The sequence below is a fragment of the Amblyomma mixtum genome, chromosome 7 (assembly GCF_055824585.1).
Source record: "Amblyomma mixtum isolate Tamu chromosome 7, ASM5582458v1, whole genome shotgun sequence".
In the NCBI taxonomy this organism is placed as follows: domain Eukaryota; kingdom Metazoa; phylum Arthropoda; class Arachnida; order Ixodida; family Ixodidae; genus Amblyomma; species Amblyomma mixtum.
In genome coordinates this window covers 103,087,408-103,111,604 of record NC_143018.1, presented here as the reverse complement: position 1 = coordinate 103,111,604, position 24,197 = coordinate 103,087,408, and the positions used below count along the sequence as shown (strand labels likewise).

Here is a 24,197-nt window from a genome sequence, read left to right as displayed (position 1 = left end):
CTAAGAAATCACTGTGGAGGTGTAAGACCTGCATTAATGCACATTCCACGGTACACAAGAAACAACTGCCACATCTCGTGTGAAGAAAAAAAGGCACACAGATGCGCGAAGATTTCAACGAAAATTGGGCCAAAAATTGTGAAGTGATAAAATTTTGAAGAGTTTCTGCTCGCTAATGGCCACACTAAAGTGATGCTATATCTCAACAAGGTCCTTGCTCCTGTAAATAAAGTAATTTCTTTTGTCACACTCGCACTGTTAAAGCAGGCGAAAAACAAAGAGCGCTCAGGGAAGACAACGTTTTACTTTGTGCCACGCAGCATAGTAAACCCTTCGCTGCTAGCTTAAACTTGATGAGCCTTCCCCATTGGCCTTAAAGTGGCTATCCTTACACTTCATTTGTAATAACAGGTGAGAGACTTGTCTTCTGTACTAGTCTCGCAAAACGGGTTTGTTAAGAAGTCAGAGTGATGTTACAGAAAGAACCCACTATTATGTTATAGAGACCACGAAAGAGTCTCGGCGCACTTCATAATGACGTGAAAAACATCTGTCGCGATTTGCGAAGACACCGGCTTCAAAGAAATTGCAACTATTTTTTTCTAATAATGCACTTCTCACTACTTTAACTACATATGCGACCTAGAGAGCGGAGAGAGAACATTGCAAGAGCTGTATGGAAGTGTACAGCTGATCAAGCACAGCACTGCTCAGCGGTAATGGCGGGAATAGGTACTAAGACATCTAGGACAGAAAAGCATCTAGGACAGAAAAGCAGACGGAATTAGCGTACGTGTATCTCTTTACCTAGCTAGCAGAATGTTCACTGTCGCACAAAAGATGGCATGAACTGCTTTTAAAATGAGCATTAAGAAGGCGCTTTTCCTTTATTCCTAAAATATCCAGTGGGCAGGAAAAATAGTTACTCATGAAACCTAATCCAACAGATGCGCACGAGTTCTTTTTACAACAACAAAGCTGCACACGCACACGTATCTTGCACATAGTATAAGATAAAAAACAGAAAAGTAGCTTTGTGTTCTTAAACTACATTGCATATTGATTAGATTTATTTTTCTGAACAAGGCTCGCTTACAGGACGCTTCTTGGATCACACTATTGCTGGGCGAAAACTTCTCTATTGCCTGTTTCATTTGTATAAACTGATAGAAAAATTTTCTCACCTTCGCGCTCATTAAGTTGGCGCGAATATCTAACAACTTGTTCAAAACGAGTAAGGAGGATTAAGTGGATGATATCGCTGTCATTTAAGTCATGTATGAGTAGCCGTAATGTTCGAGCTAATTTATGCGGAACGTTTTGGTCCAATACCACAAAACTTGACTTGCCAGCACAGTAACCTTTAGCCGAAGATTCTTTAACCAGCTTCGACTCTCCCTACACCTGTTCTCTTGCACTTTGTCTCCATAGAAATTCGGCGAAGGATTAAGGCAAGTACTCGATACCGTAAAAAAGCCGGTCGTCGCATGACAAGCAGTGTTTACCGAGAACCAGTGAGAGCAATCCGTGCACAGCCAGCGAATTCGCAGAACAATAAGAACATTTTAATTCTAGGCTTCGGCAACTTGTTTTCTCAAAAAAAAAAATATTCTTCAGTTTTTTGCAGTCGAAGGTGTGTGTTTAGTGCTTTTGCTCGTTCTCGTTATTGTGATAGCATATACACTCAGAGAAAATCGCTGAAAAATTCTCTGAATTTTATAAGCACCTAGTTGAGGTATAGTCGATTTATTAAGTTGAATGCAGCAGCCTGGTTCTCTGTAGTTTTAATGCGTAGGCCTTGCTTTGACTAGTCCTTTATTCGCGTTCGCGTCGGGTCGCTCTTCGATTTGTTTTCCTACTTCGAAAATATTGGCGGCTTCGAAGACCACCTGCGGGACCGTAGTGTATTGGTTGGTTGGTTGATAAGGGTTTAACGTCCCAAAGTGATTCAGGCTATAAGGGACGCAGTAGGGAAGAGCGCCGGAAACTACGGCGTCCCTCATAGCCTGAATCGCTTTGGGACGTTAAACCGCCATCAACCAACCAACCAATGCTCTAGGGTGCTGAATACAATGTCCAAGTAATCAGTTAGTAAATATTGTAGTTTTCAGCGCTTCGCCTGAAGTTAGAAACTGAAATTTATCGCAGTGCAGTTGGCAACATGTAGAGAACATTCTTTAAGCGTCTTTACAACGTCAGCCTCATTAGAAATCACCACAAGATGTCTGAGAGGTGTGGCTTGGCTTTCATGGATATCAGCGATGACAGACTCTTTCATTGACAAGAATAGTGAGCCTATTTTTCTCACGTTTTGTCGGCAGTGACATGTTTTTCAGTACACTGCGATTTGCAGCGCCGCATGATTCAATGTCACACTAGTGACTGAGCATAATATTTGCCCCTTTGTTGCTTCATGGCTAGTTTTTGAAAATCGAGTTCTAGGCGAAGTAGAATCCCTTTATTTGGTTGCTCAAAATCAGCGCCAAGAAGGGAGCGAACCTCGTACGAGACGGCCAGCTAGTCTAGCAGCTGAACTGAGGCGAGCCAGGTACTCCACGGGAGCGGGAAGGTGCAGAGGCTGAACGGTCGTGGGGCATTCTAGAAGGCGATGAGTGAAAGTGCCCAATGGCTTGAGGTAGTTGTAGCATGTGGGGGACGTTGATTGTTTTAAGAAGTCCGCTTTTTCGGGTGAGAGCAGGACGTTGAGTTGAAAACGATGAAGGAGTCCAGTGAACGAAGTTGATAAGGAGGTGTGTGGGGAGAGAATTTTGAGCGTATTTTCGCGGAAGTTGTCACAGTGGGAGAAGTCGTCTTTCTTGTATCGAACAGCCTCCACACTGGAAAGAGCGCACGAACACGTTTCAATGTATTAATTTTTAGGAGAGTGGGAATATTGTTAGCTGCAATCCCAGCGTTCCCAGGAACTCTCCAGATGCACGCAGAGGTACGTGGTATCGAACCAACTGGAAATGTTAATTCGTCGTGGAGTACGAATGGAATGTGACAGTACTGTACTGCTCGAATATCTTTATGGGAGTCCGGGAACATAGTGCATGCGGTGGGCATAGGTGATGTCGACGCGAGCTCCTCCATCCTCAGCAGTATTGGTAGGAACTCCAAGGTAGAAGGCGAAAATGCCAAATAGTACGGTAATCGTGTAAATGGCTGGTGATAAACCAGTCGAATAAAATACACGAGAAATTAAGCACACCCTTGTTTACATGGCGTCAGCAATGTTGCGGCAACGCGCTTTACCGTCTAAATTTATACGCCGTAACTAAATGAACCCCATTTAATTAAATAGCAACGGTTGCTCAATGTAGTTTGATCTGGCAGGCGGTCGGAACTAGAGAAAGCCGAGCTACAAGTTTTTTGTTTAATTTTATATTATCTCATTGCTGGTACAGTGAGGAAGATGGGGGGGGGGGCAGTACTGTTCGGTTAGGTCTGCTTTGTGCGCTGTATTGGTTGCTTCTTTACTTGCTAGTGAAATCTTCAGTCTTAGGTCTTTCGCAGGTTTTGTTCCGGTCGTCCAGTGTTTCTCGCAAACGCCATCCTACTGGTTTGGTCGCACTGGTTGCCATATGCCTGCTGCTGGGCGCTGTTATACTCTCCATTGCAGTTTGGGACATCGTCATCAGGTGCAGCTCCAAAATACGTCCTATTGGTTTCTTCTGTTCTACTGGTGCAGTGGACGATTCAGACTCTTTGTAGGATGATATGAAGCGCACCACTAACGAGTGGTCGAAACACTCTGAAATTACATTAAGGGGATTCGGTTTTTTCTCAAAAGTAATCGCAATTTTCGAAGAGGTTGTGATTTATCCTTATATAGAATTTCTTGCTCTGGACTGCCTGTTTTTCCGACCAAATGTTTAGGGGAATCCCCCAAGGTGGAGTAGATTGCCTTTGTAGCCGTATGGCTGCGCTCGGGTAGACGTCAATGAGTAATTACTCCCTTATCACAGATCTACTCCACCTTGGGGGATTCCCCTAAACATTTGGTCAACACTGTTCCCACTTCGAGTTATTGATCAATTCGCTCTCGCCCTACCATAAGCTTGCCGTCCCGGTTAGCTGAATTGGTAGAGCGACTGCTGCGGTGAAGCGGTGGTCCCGGTTTCGAACCCCGGGCCAGGACGAATTTTTCTTTATCTGCGAAGTTTATGAGAAAGCTGTATAGCTTTCCTTTGTAGCCGTATGGCTGCGCTCGGGTGGACGTCAATGAGTAATTACTCCCTTATTGCCTGTTTCTCTTTTACCTCCAATGTAGTACGGAACTCTACTACACCGGGCTACTATGCAGTTATTGTAAATGGTCTCTTTTATCTGTCTAAGTACGTACTGTAAATGGTTTCGTTTATCAACAGAACGAATCGCTTTACTCCCTTCGGAACCCCCTGCCGTAAGGATCGTCTGAAGGTAACCAGAAGGCACGCTTTGGGGGCCGAAAGGTTGCAATAGCGAATTCAGCACATACTTTGGGCTTCATCTCAATTAGTAATTTTATTCTGAGGAGCATGTCGTATTTTCACACCACTTGGAACATTGTGCATCAAACGAGTAGCCCCTAAATTTTATGCAAAAGGTGGTTTCGTGGGGGAGGGGTGTCCTACTTCGGTGGCGGCTATACTGGCACAAATATAACGAATCGAAAGTATAGGCATGAATTAAGGCGCTACGTGACCACTATTGAGTTTTTTGTGATGTGGGTTACTGTTTTGGTCAATTTCACCTTTATTGCAGAAAGGCCCGTCCTTGACAAAAGTAAGTAGCAAGAGCTCACGCTCTCAGAATCCTTCTAGCGCTTGGTGCTTGATAGCCTTAGTCACTTAGCAGCTGTTACAACCAAAAACACTCAGCGAAGTACCACTTGTGATCACATCATCGATCTACAGTGTAGCAGGAATGAATTGTATTGTAACTGAAGGGATACAAAGTGAAAGGAACGTAGTCGGGGACCACAAAATATCAAGACGATCGAATAAACCAGACAATTCCAGAGATGGGGTGGGCAGCAGCATCTCAAAATGGCGGTAATTGACAACCTCTGAGGGACGTAATGCTTTTGTCGTTGCAAAAAAATTCAGTTGGTGCATGAAGGTAGCGAAAATAATGGCCTTGTCTACGCAGGCTGCGGTCAAAACCCACTGCCTCCAGGCAACCTCAGCCCTGTTCCGCCACAAACCGCAGCGTCTGCTTCCTGAAAATGCACAAGTGCGCCAGCTCCTCAGTGCAGAACGTGCTGATGCGCTACGGTGAGGTACACAACCTCTCGTTCGCACTGCCTTCGCGGGGTAACCTCATGGGGTACCCGAGGCCCTTTGTCCGGACAATGGCCGCCGTAGGAAAGCCGCCGTTCGACATCTTGGCCCATCACACCCGCTTCCAGGAGACAGAAATGCGGGCCGTGCTACGCCGTGACCCAATATTCGTGACCATCGTGCGCGAGCCGGCTGCCCTGTTCGAGTCGCTCTACTCGTACTTCTTTTACGATGTAAGTACTGACTCAGCCACCATAGCACATTTCATACCTCATTTTGCTTCTGGTGCCAATTTCTCCTGGATAGGTGGAATGGGTATAAGAATGTGGGTCATGTGTTTCCATACTCCCTTTGACTGTACATGTTTGTGCTTTAGTGTTTAATATTGCCAGGCAAAATACGAGTGCAGTCTACGAAGTCAGAACATGATTGCCTGTTCTCGCGTGTATCTTGCTACCTATGCTTGCGCTTTGAGCTTTGCACAACACTCCCTTGGCTTATTATTCTACTCTTTGTTACTAACCGGCTCGCAGTTTATTGCAGAACTTGCGTATAGCGTGGTCGATGCTTGGCGGTGCAAGTTGAAAACACGAGGACGAAGCGTAACAGCTTCCATTTGTTGCTGGCGTCTGAAGCATCCAAATCCTTCGTGTAGACCACTTTTGAATCATTTAGTAAAGTAACGAGTGGCATACTGAAGCCGACAAGTAAAGATCATATTCATACAAGCGAATGTATTTGACTCCCGACTTTCACATTCACCTATTAACCCCTGCTTTATAGCAGACACGCATTGAACTGCCCATCAGCCTGATGTTAGTATGTAGTACGTCTGATAGCACTGACAGATTGCCGGCCATTCGTTACTGAGGTGAGTGTTCGTACAGTGAGAAAGAAAGACAGATTTTTGGTGTAACAAGCAGTTGCGCATACAGAACGCTACAGAATATAGTAGGGCTCCAGGGACAGCAAAGAAACAAAGATGCTCATTTTTTTCTTTGTACTGTGTTGGTAGAGTCTGACGCTGGGGAGCTGCTTTTTCTCTTGGGAGGCACTTGACCACATCGTTCAATTTGAGTAGAAGTGTGTCTAAAAACGCGCGATGCTCTTTAAGCAGGGTGGTTCCACAAGCTATCGGGATAGCCTAAATATTTATAGCTTAATTTTAGTCATTTTTTGTACGTTATGCACGCAATATTTATTAGGCCAGTAGAACTTCGTTTAGAAAAAATGCGAATTTTCCGTACACAAAAGTAATGAGCGCTCTCGTGGGACAGGCAGTTTTTTCACACTCAGGGCTTTTTTTTTAACTTTGTAGTGACGTACGAGTCATGTCATGGAAGCCATAATTGAATATGTTTTCTGTGCTAAATGCAATGGCAGGATCCAGCATGTCCGGTTAATTTACATTGTTGTGAGGAAGTTTCTGCTCTCCAGAAACAGCTTCAAAAACACCAAGTTTGAGAAACTAAAACAAAATTTTTTTCCACGCTACAGTAAATGCGCCTTCAACTGTACATGAAAAACAAGCCTCTAGCGAATAAAAGTTTAACAACTATCATTCTTATATATAAAAGTGAAGCATGCATGTAGCACAAATTGGACTATGGAGTGGGACCCCTATGGGTCTGATGTGGACTTCACATCTGAGCCCCTGTGGGAATATTGCGGTTTGTGCAACGGGGGCCTAAGTCGCCCTCACAGTCTGGCCCGCAAAACATGCTTATTGTTCCTATTTGAGATCGATGTAATCGGCCCACGTGGAGATGCACACATTCGGCCCGCATTGCTCATTGTAGGCTGCGCACCTTGCTACCCCATCCGCCCTACTTTAGACTGCTGTGGGCAGCCCCTCAGGGTGACTGTTCATTTTCTTCTCTGGTTATCCTCTCCGAAACCGACGTGGGCACTAGTGAGGGTTCTGCAGAGGCAAGGCCAACTTAGCCAATCTAAGCCCGATCTAATCTAAGCCCGATCTAAGCAGCCCACCTCATTTTTTTTAGCACTGAGCAATATAGGCTGCACACACTGAGCCTATGCTGGCCCAACTGGAAGCAACCGATGTGTGTGTTCTGAACTATAAGGTTATTTGAAGAGCCACAAGTACTACAACCCTGGCACGGTGGTACAGGTATTCCAGAGCGTGATATGGCCATTGTGCGCACTATACGGGAGTGTGGCCACCAAAAATGTGTACAATTTATTAATCGAGTAAAGATGCTTTTAATTACTTTATAAATAATCTGGAACGGTAACTTATGGGCACACGCAGTTCAAATGAGCGAACCGAAAGAAAAGTTGCACGAAGGATCGATTCCCGCCGCTTTGTTTAGCTCCGCTACGATCGATTCAGGTCCGGCTGCACGTTTTCATCGATAGCCTCATTTCGGCTTGCTGCGCTTTTTTCTCAGAGTTCATAGTTACGTGGCAGCTACTCCAAAGTTTCCGACACGGAACCTCCATAACGAGACTTGAAAATTTGCCCGCATTTATGAAGCGTCAGCCATGAAGTACCTTACAGGGAACAGGTTTGGGCTGCATGCGTGTACGCCTGTTTTCGAGACCCGCTAGGGCCGATGCGGAACCCACAGTGGTTTTGTGCGTGTAGCCTCAGTTAGGCTAGGCAAGTTTTTTTTCCTCATACAGCCTAGATTGACTCTGCCTATGCCCTAAAGTACCCGACAAGGGACCGATGTGGGCTGGATGTAGGAATGTGGTCAGTGTTAGTTCTAGCAACGTCGATATGGTACCCACGTAAAAGTAACGGCAGCAATCCTGCTTTGTGCTTACACTCTTATTCCACAAAAGGAAGCCGAGGTAGGTATTAGAATGGTCGCCCTAACCCCATTTGTCTGCGTGGGACCCAGATGGGCCCTATATTGTGTGTAAGGTCACCGTACATCACAGCTGCAGCACGCATATCTCACCGCACCAGTCATCCCCTACAAGTTGCCCGGCCGCCATCGCATACTGCCACCTTTTGCGCTTCATTTTCTTTCCAGCAGCAACGGTCTGGAACGGCCTACCCCGTGACATCGACAACATCGCTTCATCCTCTACTTTTCAAGAACATGTAACCGATCACCTTCAGCGCTAAATAACATTCGCTGTTTTGTTTGCTCATTTAATTAAAATCCCACCCCTTATGTAATACCCCCGATACAAGGGGGCCTTTAAGGAAAATCAACTGAACTGAACTGAACTTCGGTATAAGAAACGTGGCCCCAAATTTGGAATGTTTAATGTAGTGGTATTGTTAAAAAATAAAAGCAAAAACAACCACTACAATTCTCTTATGACTTTCCGAAACAGGTCCCTAAAAGCAGGCGATAAAGAATACGCTAAAATATCTTCCGTTTCCGTGTTTGGAACAGTCGTGTCCGAGCTCCAATCTGTAGCACCTCAAGCATCGGAATAAGAACCTCTAGAGAAATTCGGACGCCTGAAAATCCTCGTTCCACTGCCCTTCATTTTTCCCAGATATCAAGACACCTTTTCGGCGGATTGATGGTATACCTAATTAAATTCTTCTAGAGGGAGACCTAAATGCGACGCAAGCAGGGCGCAGTGGCGCCGCCATCTCAGGGTATGAGTCTCAGCGTGGGGTGCGGCTCATAGGAGTAAATTCAAGCGAAAGTTTTCAAAGCAAGGACTTCACAGCGAACTTACGAGGTCGTCCTTCGTTAGCAAAAGCCAAGTGTATTCTGGAAGAAAATGTGGAACTGTAATTTTGCAGTTCCAAATGACGTTTTATGACATTTCACAGCGAATGGGTCTTTTCTACCACAGTTTGCTGTTGCCGGTGCAACTTTGGGAAGCGCACAGTGAGCAGACATGGGTAAAAAAAAAATGTGGAGCTTGTACAATTCACGTATAAAGGAAGGCAATAGTCATTGGAATTGAAACTATTAATTTTTATTGGTGAAAACCGCAATAATTTCGTATGCATTCCTTCGTTTCAAGGAAAGTTGACTTGCTTCATATGCCCATACCGCGGTATTTTGAAGATATATGGGTTTCGAAGACATGTTTTACGGTTTTCCATTCTGTTTAACATTATTTTCTAAGATATAATTTGCTTTCTTGACCAATGATGACCTCGTAGGTGCACTGTGAAATAAGAATCCTACTTAAATTTTTTTTAACGTGCATTCCTTTGGGCGGCACCTCAAGCTGTTACCCTCACACTGCTTACGCCTGATACCTATGTTGTTCATTAAGTTGTGATGAAGTACAGTCACTCTTCTCCGGAAAGGTCTCAGTCTTAATATGTATAGAAAAACATGGAGCGGCGGACGCCGCATTTTGCGGCTTTCGAACCTTTCTTAGGCACCCACGCCAGTGCTCGAGAAGCTATAAGTTTGAGCGTTCAAAACGCAAACAGTCTAAAGAAATGTGCTCTTTCGTATTCTTGCCTGCCACGCTCTAGGGTCGTTTTGCGGAAATGTTCAGAGAAATTGGGGATTGGTTTTTCTTTATTTTGGACAAAGTAAGTAACTGCATTAGGAAATGACGTTTTTGGACAGTTTTTCTTATCGCTTTGTTTCGTATATAACAATGAAAGTCGCCGGTACATGTTTTTATCGCTTAGATCCCAATTTATTCTGTAAATATTAAGGACGTGTGCCTTGTAGCCGTGGAAAAAGAAATGCTTAGAGTACCTTCATTTGTGACATGGGGCATAAAATGAAATTTTGTATGGAAAGCAGCAACTTTCTGACAAAGTCGGAAAGAAGGCTGAAACATGTTTTGTCGCCTATATTTTTGGCTTACACTGCAGATTACTCATGGGTTTTATTATACGCTTTGTTGGTAATTGCAAAACTGAAGTGCACTCCAAGGAAACGTGGCTGATGCCGCGCGCGACTTGGTTAATAGTTTTTCCTTCACAAAAAGTCAACAAAGAAAAAAACTTGACTCTTCGCTAACTAAATAGTCTATGCATAATATATAAAATAACCAAGAAAATTAAAGCATCAAATACTGAGGCACCTCCCGTGTCTCGTGTAGTCACACAGCGCTCAAGTGGCGGTATCTGACTTAGTGTTGGCAGTTCAAGAGTATTCAAAGGTGGGAAGCTCTCGGCTTTGAAGCAGTATAATCATACTATTATAACCATATTATATAAACTATTTGTTATTTTCTTTTGCACTCTTTTTCTATTTCGTGTTGGACTAATATTAGTTATTTTGATTTTGAATATGTTTAAAATCATCCATATACAAGTTTCTTTTTCAGTTTTACATTACTTCAAAACTGCATACACGTTCTACTTGTAACCACATTTTACACGTCTACCTGTGCTGTGTGTTTAAGTATTTATATTTTTATGTTCCTTTAAATTGGTGTTTTCAATATTTGTATGACTTGCCTTTTCTCGTAATACGCTGGGCCCTGGGCCTCGTCAAGATGAAAAAAGCAGCTTTTAGCTCAGGTGTCTAGCCAAAATTTTTTCTGGAAACAAAAATGAAATAAAAAATATTATCTGGTACTCCGAAACGCCTTCTTTTTGAGAAAAACTGCTTTTAATGAGCCTATTTCGAGGCACATCTGTCCATTACGAGTTAGGGCCACTCGGTCGGGTATACAACAATCGGTGAAACTCGTATTGCATTGGAGCAAGAGCTGTAGAAAAGGCAGAAAGGGGTCGCACAGATGGGAAAGCCGGTGGTGTGAGCGCACGTTCTGTTCCATTTTCGTGCCGCGTAAGCAGGTGCTCCTTCTGTGTCTGCCATGTGCCGAACTGTGGGTATCACTAAGAAATCACAAAGTTTTCTGTTCATCTTTGTCCCGCACAAGTATCGTGCGGAATGTTCCTTACGTGCTTCCTCCGACGCCTCCAAGCGTATCCACATTGTTCAAGTTAGTCTTCGTTTTCTTTCTAGTTTCCGTTGAAAGAAGGTGAGGGGGAGCGTGCTTAACGTCTGATTTTAAATCTACTCTCGCGTTTCTCTCCTTGCAGAAAAGCTTTGGCATCAAGCTCGAACAACTCCCGGACGCCGTGAGACACGTATCGCGGAAGCATGGCCTGCAGAGGTTCTTCCCAGGACCCAATCGGGGCATCCTGGGTTTCAACCAGATGGCCTTTGACCTCGGCTTTGACCTCACCCAGGAGGGCAACTCCTCGGCCGTGGATGCCTTCATAGGGAGAATGGACGCCATGTTTGACCTCGTGATGGTCGTCGAGCGCTTAAACGAATCTCTGGTGCTCCTTCGCGGCCTCCTTTGCTGGGATGTGGACGATGTGGTCATGTTCAAAATTAATGCGCGCCGGGTGAGTCCCATCTTATACGCCATCTGAAATGTTACTCTGCGCACTTGCAGCTAATTCAGCTGTTAGCGTCAGAAAAAACAATTATTGAAATTTGCAAACGTGGTTAGGCAGATGATTCGCGATAACTATTGCTTCTTTTGATTTGCAATTCCAGCATTTGCCATGCATTAGGGGGTGACCAGTGCGTTACTGCTCGGGGACGTTTAGCGCCAGGCGCGAGTCGTGAGCTATATGCACAGGGGGACTAAGTGATCCCGCTATGTGCTGTGGTATGTGCTGTGCCCCCCCCCCCCCCCCCCCCCCCGGCCCCCCCTCCTCCCTACCCCGCTTCATAAATCACCGCTGAACCCCTCCTTTTACCATCAGGTTGGGCTTCAAAGCCGCTTCTTGAAGGCGACGAAGACGTGTTGTCCCGAGGAGTTGCGCCTAAATGGCCAGCGCTGTAATTGATTCTTTTAACGTTTACGAACGCAGTGTGTCAGGCGATAGTGTGGCGCGAACACCGTCTAATACACAAATATTATTTTACTTTTGGCGTTCAGCCGTAGTAAATGAACAATCGACCTCAATTCGCCAGCCACTCGCGCGCAGCCCAACCGAGGAACAACGCAAAGCAAAGTTCGCGTTTCACACCGGCGTGGAAGTAAAATAAAAAAAAAATTGCTATGCTCCCACCGCCCAATTTTATGGGAAACTTACTGTCACGTAAATGCAACTGTAGCACAAATGCCATCTTTTTCGTCGCCAGAGCTTGCGCGATAGACTGCACAGGCCTTTAATCGCAAGGAAGCGCACCGAAAAGTGCCACCACGGTATGTAATTCAGCATGAGGGACTGATGGATTTTTTGCTTAACTCATAGCCACTTTTGAAAGGGCTAAAGCAGAGTAAAGAGACAGGGGCATAGAATAGCCAGACTCCACCACACTGACTTCGCCTGATCAGTTTATGCTGAGGAGTAGTAATATGTACTGTACGCAGAAAGAAAGCGGGCGTGAACACAAAATGGGACCAAGCAGCTGCTGTGTTCGCTTTGGTGACGCAACCAATTTCTACACATACTACACCGAGTGTTTCACCTAAGATGTCCCGCACTTTTTCAATTAGGCCCTTTCAGTTAGAAAAGTAATATTTTCGGATAGCATTGTCAGCGCTGTAGCGCTTGAGAATACAGCCAAGACGTGCTAACAGTAGGTTCGGTACCTTATATCGAATAGGTAACTTTTTAACTTGTACTGTTACGGCCCTTATTCATTGTAAGGCGTGTAGGCCAGCATTAGTCAAAAATGAAAATCCGTTTTTGAGGAATGAAATTAGCGCAGTAATTGTCTCGTATCTCTGTGGACACCCGAACCGCACCATATGCGAAGGGAGGAATTTGTACCCTCGTAACGAGTCGTATCGAATCACAGCAAAAGCATATCCAGCTGCACGCGGGCGGAGAGAAAACCAGAGAAATCCTTTTTTTTTTCATTGCTTGCGCCACACTAAACAAGAAAACTTAGCATACAAAGGACTAGTAGGAAATGAACAGGGAACTAACTTGACGCATAACTAGAGGGCAAGGACAAGCTTAAAAATTCTACAAAGTAATGAGAGTTGGCGAAACAATAAATCATTTTATCTGAAGGAATGCGTGGACACTCCAATGTTATTTTCTTGGAACAGCATGGAACGCGAAAAATCTCTCGCAAATAAAGGTAGACTAAACCAAGCCCACCAATGCTGACATGGCTGGAAAGGTATTCTTTTGTCATAGACTCAAAGCATGAACTACAAACAAAAATCGCGAACTCTCAGTGGAAGCGTAAAGTGCAAAATGTACTGTCATTATTATTTCTATAACGTAATAAGATTTTTGTCAGTAAAAACAACCCTTTCATATGTAGCGAGATCATAGGGGGAAAAATTTTGAGCATAGCACTGCAGAGTTGGAATGCGTTCTTCCCATTAATGTGCACTGCGTTTGAAGCTACTTAATAGAACGCCGAGATGGCTGGGCGGCACGCATGTCTGAAAGCTGCGGTATGCTCAGCTGTATTGTGGAGATCCTCATAATCCAAACCGTACACTCGTTAACTCTCTTTTCTGCCTCTCTGATTGTTTTCCCTAACAGTAGCGTTTATGCACTGCCGTTTTTAAATACATTCCATTTTTAAACGAATATCTCAGAGGTATTTCCTAGGCTTGTGTGCAGGTTTTATATCTCTTGCTAGGTAGCTGCGTGGTACTGTGCTTGAAACCTTTTGTCGCTCAAAAAAGCGAACTTGTGAGGTTTAATTTCAACATTCGGTACCGCAGAAACTTGGTCGCTAGAGCGGAAATTTTCGTGCAGTGCAAGGCAATCCCACAAGGCTTGCATAGTAACAACACCGAGCGGACGGAATCGCAAGGAATTACAACGTCAGCGTTTCGCTTTCGCGGAGTAAGAAAAATGTCGACACCTGAACCCTGCTACGTGCACTCACTACTGACAGGTTCCTTTCAGGAGCCTTATCAAGAAAAAAAGCGCGTATAAGGCTACTTTAAGGCACATTATAAGGTTCAGAACACGCCTTTTTTTGTGTCTCATTAGATGTCCCTGTAAAAGAGGCTTCACCGAGCGTTGGACGTGACGTATTTAAGACATTACCCTATACCATACATGTTTTTGTTTTCAGAGTAACAGCTTTATTTCGAGAATAACGCCTTGAATTACGATCCTAAATGTGTGTGTACGCCACCTTACTGAGACTAAACCCTAGGTGGACCGTCCTTTTTCCAATTTTTCTCAATTCAAAATTGACAGATGATGTGCTGTGCAGCTGGGGCCTAGTGCTTACCTCATTCGAACAATACAGGGAGCATCTTCGTCGCCTGACACGAACTTGCTTCTGTTTCCCTCTTAGTACTGACCAATATCAGAACAATCCATTACAAGGCGGCGTATTAAGGGAATGAAAGATCTGGATATCGATTGATGTGACTATTCCTGAACATATGGCGTGTTACGATGCGGAGCATTTTATTGCTCCAATCAGTTAATGAAACACCAGGATATATGGCGTTAAAATTGAGGTTACTATACCTGATTTTAGGAACGGTAATCGACACCCGCTGCATAACTAAATCTATATCGTTCATTGATGTATTTGATAAGGTGATAGAAGAAATGATTTCCCATATATATTTTGGGAGTAAATAGTTTAATTTGCCTACCAGTGCAGTTCCCAATCCGGCTTTTCACTTTAAAACCTTTACGCAGACGTTTCCCCCGCTTTGTGACTAAACGGCAGCTACAAATGAGCGTGAACAATTATATTTCTCTGCAAAACTTCGCTACGGCATTGGGCAAATAGCCCCGCCAGAAAATGCTTTTTTTTTTACTGTGAAATAACGACTGAGGTAAAATTAACGTATGGTGAAGCTTGCCTTCTACACCGCCACCAAAATAATGAAGTTAAAAGCTGCCTGGTTGGCAGACGAGAAATGTTGTTCGGGATGCGCCAAAAATTAATCCACAATAAGCCGATGTTCTTGCACAGACCAATATTTTTTAGCCATTCGTCAAATCCGATCTTGGTAACAACTTAAAAGGCTTTTACCTAAAGATCAGAATAACCTTAACTACCGTTGCTTATATGCTTATAACGTTTAATGTCTGCTTGCAAAAGAACGTAAAAAGATAAATGGACGAACAGACACAAGGAGAAGCGTAAACTCGTCACTGAAACATTCGAAGCTGGGACACATATAGGTAGGAAAAGAAACCCAAGAGCGTCCTGTCCTCATTCATAGAATGAGAGTGTTAGGTCACAGGTGAACAAACTCAAGGGTAGCGCTTATCCAAATCATGTGAACGTGCTAGCTTGTAGCAGGTTGATAAGAGGGTCAAGGTTGGGTCGAGGTCCCAAGCCGTGACAACGGAGAATCAGAGATCGCAGTGTCACCAGTCGTGCACAAAATGGCACATGTACTCAAAAATTTTTGGGGTTGCTCTAAAACTTGGTATTTTCACAAGGCGGTATTTTCAGCGCCTTGCAATTTGGCAGTGATTTGTTTTTAAGTGCTCAGCCAGAAGATTGATGCTGGGGAGAGGAAAAGAAAAAAAAACGAGTTCAGAATCAAGCACAGAGGCGCGGTCGTTTCTTGTGGTCTCGGGTAGTGTACAAGTTGCCGTTGGCACCGCTGCGGTGGCTCAGTGTTTACGGCGCTCGGCTGCTGACCCGAAAGATGCGGGTTCAATCCCGGCCGCGGCGGCTGATTTTCGATGGAGGCGAAATTCTAGAGGCCCGTGTACTGTGCGATGTCAGTGCACGTTAAAGAACCCCAGGTGGTCGAAATTTCAGGAGCCCTTTACTACGGCGTCCCTCATAGCCTGAGTCGCTCTGAGACGTTACACCCCAACAAACAAACCAACAAGTTGCCGTTGTCATATTGTGCTTGGTACACCAAACCAGCGGATATAATAATGAGAAGTTAGGGGAACACAAAAGACTGCTAAGCGCAGACTCGCTGCATAACATGCCAAAGCATTGCCGTACTGAAGTAACAGCGATAAGAAGAAAAAAATCCTATACACGCCGTTTTTTGCCACAGTGTCTATTCTTTTCAGGCACCGTGACTAGCCAGTCCATGAACTAATGCAAGCCTTCCATACAGATGACCGGCGAAACTTTTGAATAGTTGACAGATGGAGAATTTGAATTTTTACCTCCTTACTCGGGTTTCAGCGATGATTTGTTTTATTGCTTCAAGTCTTTTTTGACAAACGGTGACAGCCGATCTATTCCTCGGACAATTGTTGTTTCTGGGCCGTTGTTCCCTATTAATACGTGAAGCTGCTTCGAATGAAGTTTCAGTTCCAAATTAGCGCTTGTCCTTGTGTTTTCTCTTCGTCCGTTTGTCTTGGTACGCGCTTTTCCAACCATGCATAACAGCCAACTTGCCCAACTTCTTGTCCTTCAGTGATTTATAACGGTGCCATGGTGCTTTAATTGGGATACGAATATCTTGCCACAAACGTCCCTGAAGACCTAAAAATAAAAATATTACTGCCGCGGAGCTATGTTTTACTTAGCGAATTTAGATTAGGTAAGTAATTTGGTGAGTATTCACATGCGCTAGTCCAGAGAGTAGCAAAATATTGATTGTTAAAACATTGTTGAAATTATTTATTCACTAGCGTGCCACCACAGGGTAAAAAATTGAGATTCGTGGCATGATATTAATTTCGATGACAAATTTTTGAACATGCCAATGCCATCTGGAGTTACAGAAAATTCTAAAGAAAGAAAAAAGCCGGAAATGTTGCGCGTGATTATTGCCGTAATGACAAAGTTCAATATATTCTCCAGACTGCGATTTATCATCGTTAAAAAACAGGCGAAATATTTATCATAATTTTTTAATTTATTGCAAAAGAACTTGAAGGATTAGTAAAATCGTAAGTACTGTATGTAGCAAGTGTTTTGCAACATCGCCCATGCGTACGGATCAGTAACGCCAGTCAGTATGTTTTTTCATGTACTACTCTACTAGTATTCTCGGGTTTCTTATGTATTGAAATAGACAACGTCTCAATAAGTCATGCCGGGGGATGTAAAGCGCGTGCAAACATTTGAAATATATCTTGAGACATGCTTGGGAGAACGAGGTGTGACAACTGTTCAGCCGTTCGTAGGTATGTAAGCATCCTGCATGAATTCTTCATCGCATATGTGCTTTCAGTAAAAGGTAGCTGATATGGATAAATGACTTAACGAGCCCTGGCGAAGCTATAATATTTCAACTACATGCGCGCAGAGCGTCTTCCAGCGTCCGCCTGACGCAAGCCTGGCTACTGAGCTTCGCAAGTTAAACGCTGTCGACACCCGGATCTATGAATACTTCGCCAAGCGTTTTGAGGAACGTGTGCAGTCCTTCGGTGCCCAGCGCATGCAGAGTGAACTGCGGCTACTGGAGCAGAGGACCCGTTACTGGTACCACCAATGTGTCGCACGGGACAACGAGTCGGATAAGAGTGGCAAGTTCTATGTCTACCACTCTCAGGTGAGTCCAGTGAGCAGACAATTAACGGCGACATCAAAAGCTTCTGTACATTTAAAAGAGGGCGCAAGTGCACAGCACGTCAAGACGTCCCAAATACCGCTCGGGATCAAGATTTCTTTTTGTTAAGGCAAGCAAGAGCGGTGGCGATTTCAGGCAGAAACACTGAAAACAGCACATCAAAAACAGTGAATATTTTTTAACTACAGCGCGATGAATGGGGCATACCTGAAAAAAAAGGAACACGAAGGAACACAACACAGCGCTGTGTTGTGTCCCCGCGTGTTCCCTTTTTCTACGTGGCGTTCATCACGGTGTAGTTACGGAATAGTATCACCAACTCGCCTAATAACTTACCCAGGTGAATTGCTCATTGTACGTGGCTTCAATCTTTCAAGCCAGAGAAAAATGTCTAGAAGCTCGAGCCTATAATGGCTTTTGTGCATTGCATAATTATCATTATAAACTGATATGTCCTGCCTCTTCATCGCAGGTGCTGACATACGAAGTGAAGAACACTAACACCAGCCTGTGCGACCTCATGACGCTGCCCGAGATCGTCTTCACACAGCGGCTTCGAGTGAAGCAACTTAAACGAATGGCTACAATTCGATAAAAATTTAAAGTCTGTACCGAAGAAAGCATCGCAGATTTTTACCACAGCATGGTGTGCCGTACCATCTGATGCTGAACAGCTAATATCGTGCTACTTCCACTAGCATGCTCTGCGAACGTGAACCCTTTACCCTGCTTAGCAGCATCTATAAATGGCACTCTTACATTCCCGACAGAAAACATTTCACAATAAATCGGTGGCACTGTGTGCTTTAAATGAACAAATCAATATTTTATTAATAGGTATTTGAATTGATCAAAAAGCATCATGAAGGCGGGAACAGGTCCTTTTTGAAATCTACAGGCCATCTCTATGCTTTTCGAAGTTTGAGGCACTAGAAAAAATGACAAACACGTTCTTGTAGCTACTTCCAGGAAGCCCGCCCGAACGGCAACAACTCTCAGCATATGCCTTGAAAAACGCAAGAACACCAAACCAATCGGCCATAGAAAGTAACCGTACAAAGACAGTGAGAGTATCAAGCGCGTAGGGGCACATGTTCACGTGAAAAGTCACATGAAGACAGTGAAACGGTAGTGCATAGTCGTAGAACTGCAGTCACTCTCTTTATAACCACTTGCTTGCCCATTCTTCCGCATTATCTCCGGTTCCAGTTATAACCAAAAGCGCTGAGAGGTTGTGCTAGATGTTTTATTTTCTTTGGATGTCTGAATGCAGAAAAGATGGTTTCAAATGCGAAAGTATACCTCCAAGAATCTCTCGTTAGGAAGACAATGCTGTTTGGTTTCAAATTCTTACGATGCTGAGTTAAGAGCTCCTGATTAAGACTGATGGCACACTGTACAGGCACGGCACAGTACTTGCAGACTTAAAACTGCGCTGAGAACTATGAACTGCGGACACGTCAAGAAAGATGAATGAATTAGTGAATAAAAATGTCGGAAAACTAAAAAACAAAATGAACGTCTCTTTACCACCGGAGATAAGCAATAGGCCTGTAGCTTCATATAATTTATTTTATCCTCAAGTTACAGAGTACATTGGACATCGGAGGGGCTAAGGGAATACAAAGTAAAGATGTGTAAAAATTAAAAAAAAAGTAAGAACAGAGGAAAGAGGCTTACAAATTTTCGTGCTCACGTCTGATGATGATATACACAGAGGTATAAAATATACAAAAAGCAATGAGCACTATGGAAAATATATATTGTAGTACGGCAGCTCTCCAAAATAATCGTTAACATTTTTAACATGATGGTGGCGAAAATGGTAAAATACAGAATGGTATGCGCATGTAAGAGTATATTTTTGAATTTTCAAGTGTATTTGGCTGAACGGTGTCGGATGCCCGCTATAAAAGTGACTGCTTAACAAAAATAAAAGTGACACAGAGAGAATCGAGCCGGAGCACATGCTTTTTACCGCATACAGTAGCCAGACCTGCCCAGTTTTCATCGCGACAAACGGTCATTACAAGGATATACCGCACCAGAGAAACAAAAAAATTACAACGATGGTGCACAGAAGTCGTACGTATAACACTGATCCAATGGCTGGTTGCTGTTCTGAGGAAACTAGAACTTGACAGCTATCTTAGCTAAAATAAAATTAAAGCAAAAATAAACACAAATGCTAAGGCTACATTTATTAACGGCATTTCGTATCAAACTCTGAAGCACCTGTATGGTATACTTTGCTTGCTAGGTGGTCTCCTTTTAATAGTTTACTTGTTAAAACATTTTTATGAGCTTTAATTTCCCAAGGGTTGTTCTAAGGTCAGTTGATAGGGAAGCAGAAAACCTAAGATTGCGTATAAGCGGTATTATAGCAAAAATACATTAAATGCGTGCGTTTACACGTATCTATGCCCACCGAATTTTGCCCGTTTGTCCGCCCGTTCCTCCATAGCACGAGGAAAGCGGCCAAAGTAAAACGATTATTCAAGGCTATACTCTTACTCGAGGCTATATTCCGGTAAAAAATCGCTACGTGTTCGATTGTAACGCACTCCAGATTTTCATGCTTCCTGTACAAAAAGCGAACGCCACGTGATGAGCGCGCAGTTTTCGGCGAATTGGAAGCGAAAGAAATCCGCAGAAGCACCAATCAACGTCCATCCTAAATAGCGCACAGCTGAGCTCGGTTGGCTGGCAGATGCGCTGCGGATAACCACAGTCGCCGAGGGCTGGCGAGAAACTCAGGAAAGAGAAACCAAGCCTAAGCGGTCGGGCTGTTCTTGGAGGTGAGGGCCGTCTGTTTTAAGCGAAAAGCTTCACTAGGCTCATCAACACCGGGTCTGGCGTGCGCCGTGATCAATTTTAGCCGCAGCTGCGCATGCGCAAAACCGAGCGAAATTACTCGGAGCGCAGGTGGCCGCTGCTGCCGCAGCCGTCGTCGCCGCCGCGCGCTGACTCCGTCGTCTGAGCGTCGCCGCTTCCCCTCGTCGCCACCGTTTTATCCTTCGCCGCTGCCGCGCGGTCGCCGCCGCCGTCCCAAGAGGAGAAGGTTCTTTCGCAAGGCGTTGCGAGAACGCGTGAGCGGCGGCGGCGGCCATAGAAGAGGCGGCCATCCTCGCCACCGTTTGACCTCTCGCCGCAGCCGCGCACATTTGAAAGGAGGGGTATATAAGGCGCGCTTGCCCACAGGACAGGCGCCGACACTCGCCATGGAAGGAGAAAACGAAGCAACAGTCGGGCGGCGCAGAAACACCTATCAAGAAGTGGTAGCTTGGGAATTGGCTCAAAAGCAGCGAGAGATTTTCGCTTATCTAGGCTTACCCTTAGCTAAGCCACAGTCATTTTTTTCGTGAAGCCTTCCGCTGCGCCCACATCAGAGATTCGCCCTCATATCTGCAGCATGTAGCTCAGGTTTGAGTAGGGCAACTTTTGACGACGGTGCAGTTGTACCTCAACGTGGCTCCCCTTTATGAAGCTGTGCAAATCGACTGTTGGGAGACGGGTAATATGCGAATTAGTGAGCGTCCAACGCCATAGACTTGCGTGGCCGTCGTTCGGGACCATGCCACCTGTTCCACTTATCTCATAGTGCGAATTAACGGGGCTCGAGGTTACGAGGTTTTACTGGTTCGACGCACGTGCAATAAGTACCAAACCGCCATATTGTACTGCCGATGACAATAGGGTGTTATTGACATAGTTTCATGCTCGTGCTCAATTCTAACACGCTTTTCGTTTTCAGGCTCGTTTTTCCGAAAAAAAAAAGTATCCGTGCTAGAGTCGAGCATATAAGGTATGACTGCTATGACTGCAGACGAGTTTTCGTCGAACTCTGGACTAGGTATGACTGAGTGTGATCCAAACATATACCTTATTGTGTGCCAGTCTGGGAAGAACGCGGCGCACTGAAGCCGGCTGCACTGAGGCTCGCATGCAGGTAGCAAAAGGTTATGCAAAACTTGCTCATATTATAGGTACCTTGAAATCCGTGCGACGTGAGCAGCAACGTTACTAAAAAGCAGGCGGTAATTCCGCAGGTAACGAAACTAAAGGAAAGCAAGGATGTCTGCACAAAATATCGCAGACAGATAATTTTATATGCTTATAATTGCAAACTATTCTCACTTGATGACAAAAAAGAGTCTTTCAAAAGTTACAGCTCGTTCACGGCACCTGTGATATCCATCGAAAAGCCGTGGGTGCCACCATCTACACACAGCCCCTGTCAAGGGCAATATTCCACCTCTGTTATCATCGTGTAGAAGGTGCTTAGGAAAAATGGCTGTGTCTGCATAAATGCGGGAAGTAAAGTTGGCCGCATAATGTAGACACATGGTAAATATTGGCGATAAAACCACGAACATCTCATTACATCGTAGGCGACCGAACTTCGGTGCACCGGAATAAGCCAGAAACGTATGCTTCTCAGTGGACAGCAGCTAACGTTTTTGGCTGGTTTCCTGACGTCTTTAGCGTCTCAGCCAGAACCATACTATATAACGTCATCCTGAGGTCAGCTAATATTTTTAACATTGAAAAAGAAAGACATTAGGGCCCGAGAAAATCGCGAAACCATGGTCGTTTGCAGGAGTGCCAGGCTATGGGAGAGTTCGGGATGCTCTCTAAAAAAATCGCTGAGGTGTTGAGACCTGCACCAAGATTCCCCCTTTGTAGCAAAGTTACTGATCATTTTCTATATGCATCTTCCTGATATCCTATTCTAATATTGCCACTGTAGCCATCAGTTAGCCTGCAGTACTTATATATCAACGCTCACTCGTGTCCCATAGGGTGAAATGGGTGAAGAGAACAAGTCATCCACCTTTTGGTGACCTATTTGTCTTTTCAAACAGTTAAATCTCCTAAAAGATGACGGGGTCACCATGGAAGGGGCGTTAAAATGGCAGTTGTGAAGCGCTGTCCGAGGAATGTGCTTTTCTCCTAAAATGTTCAAACGCAAAAATGAGGTCATCATCAACATCATCAGCCTGGCTACTCCCACTGCAGGGCAAAGGCCTCTCCCATGTCTCTCCATTTAACCCCGTCCTTCGCCAGCCGCGGCCACCCATCTCCGCAAACTTAATCTCGTCTGCCCACCTAACTTTCAGCCACCCCCTCCTATGCATGCAACGCTTGGAATCCACTCTGTTAGCTTTAAAAACTTGCGGTCATCCTACATTCACATTACATGGCCTGCCCAAGCCCATTTCTTCCTCTTGATTGCGATTAGGATTTTATTAGGCCGCGTTTGTTTCTTCATCAACTCCGCCCGCTACCGATCTCAACGTTGCACCTACCATTTTTTCCCATAGCTCGCTGAGTTGTCCTTAACTTAAGCTGAACCCTCTTTCTTTGCCTCCATGTTTCTGCCCAATAGGTGCGTACCGGTAAGATACAGCTATTATATACTTTTCTCTTGAGGGATACTGGGAAACTGCCATTCATGATCTGCGAGAACTTGCCATATGGGCTCCACCGCATTATTATTCCAGATAATTACTTCTCATGATCCGGATCTGCGGTCACTACCTGCCCTAAGTAGACATATTATCTTACTACTTCCAGCATTGCGCCATCAATTGCAAACTGCTGTTATCTAGCTAGACTGTTGAACATTACTTTGGTTTTCTGCATGTTAATTTTTAGCCCCACCGATCTGTTCTGCCTGTCTAACTTTTGACCATGCTTTGCAGTTTATCTCCTGAGTGAATTAGCAACGCAATCTCATCAGCGAATCGCATATGGCTACAGTATTCTCCATGAACTGTTATCTCCAACTGTTCCCAATCGATGCCTCGGAAAACCTCCTGTAAACAGCCGATGCATACTGTCACGTTGTAGCGGCGGCAGTCCAGCGGTCAGGAAGACACCAGCCAGTCTTGGAAACGAAGTTCTTTATTTGGGCTGACTTGCGCCCGCAAAAGAACTGAATCACTCGGCGGCGGCGTAAGAAACAAACGTGCTCATCGGTCGTCAAATTACGAATTCCCGCTGCTCGCGGCATCGCAAAATTTAAAGCCGGCAAGGAAACTTCGAGATAACAGGTCCAGATCATCTAGAGTAATCTGGAAACACGTAGATGCAGCTCGGCATGGCTGTGATCAATCGAGATTAGTCTGGTCGCTTCTCGCGTCACGAACACAAATGATAACACCCCTTTCCTGCGGCCTTGCACGAACGAACGGACACTACAATGATCCGTGGAATTACCCCCCCTCCCAAAGAAGCATCGTCTCGATGCTTTAAAATAAAAATAAACACGGAGGATGCAAACTTTGAGTCCCTTAGCGTTCATAATATGGCTTCATGCGTACGACATGTACGACTTCCGGGCGTTTGCGGCGTCGCTGAGATGCTGTCGTGCCGTCGGGGATGACTTCATAGTCGAGGTCACCGATGCGACGGAGAACCCTGTACGGGCCAAAGTAGCGTCGCAGCAACTTTTCACTCAATCCACGGCGGCGAACTGGATCCATATCCAAACACGATCACCTGGCTTGTAATGCGTGTCTCGTCGGCGCAGATTGTAGCGTCGGGCGTCGGTGTGCTGCTGGTCTTGAATGCGAAGCCGCGCAAGTCTTCGGGCTTCCTCGGCGCGAT

At 44.8% G+C, this 24,197-nt stretch overlaps 1 protein-coding gene across 1 annotated transcript; it reads left to right on the top strand.

The window, feature by feature from the left end:
• The first annotated feature begins 5,005 nt into the window (after positions 1-5,005).
• LOC149337053 (galactosylceramide sulfotransferase-like) lies at positions 5,006-18,180 on the top strand. The gene is made up of 6 exons (XM_089554312.1): positions 5,006-5,010; positions 5,134-5,497; positions 11,227-11,538; positions 17,322-17,538; positions 17,896-17,920; positions 18,045-18,180. The coding sequence occupies exons 1-6, from the start codon at positions 5,006-5,008 to the stop codon at positions 18,178-18,180; spliced, it is 1,059 nt and encodes a 352-aa protein (XP_089410438.1).
• Positions 18,181-24,197: the final 6,017 nt, after the last annotated feature.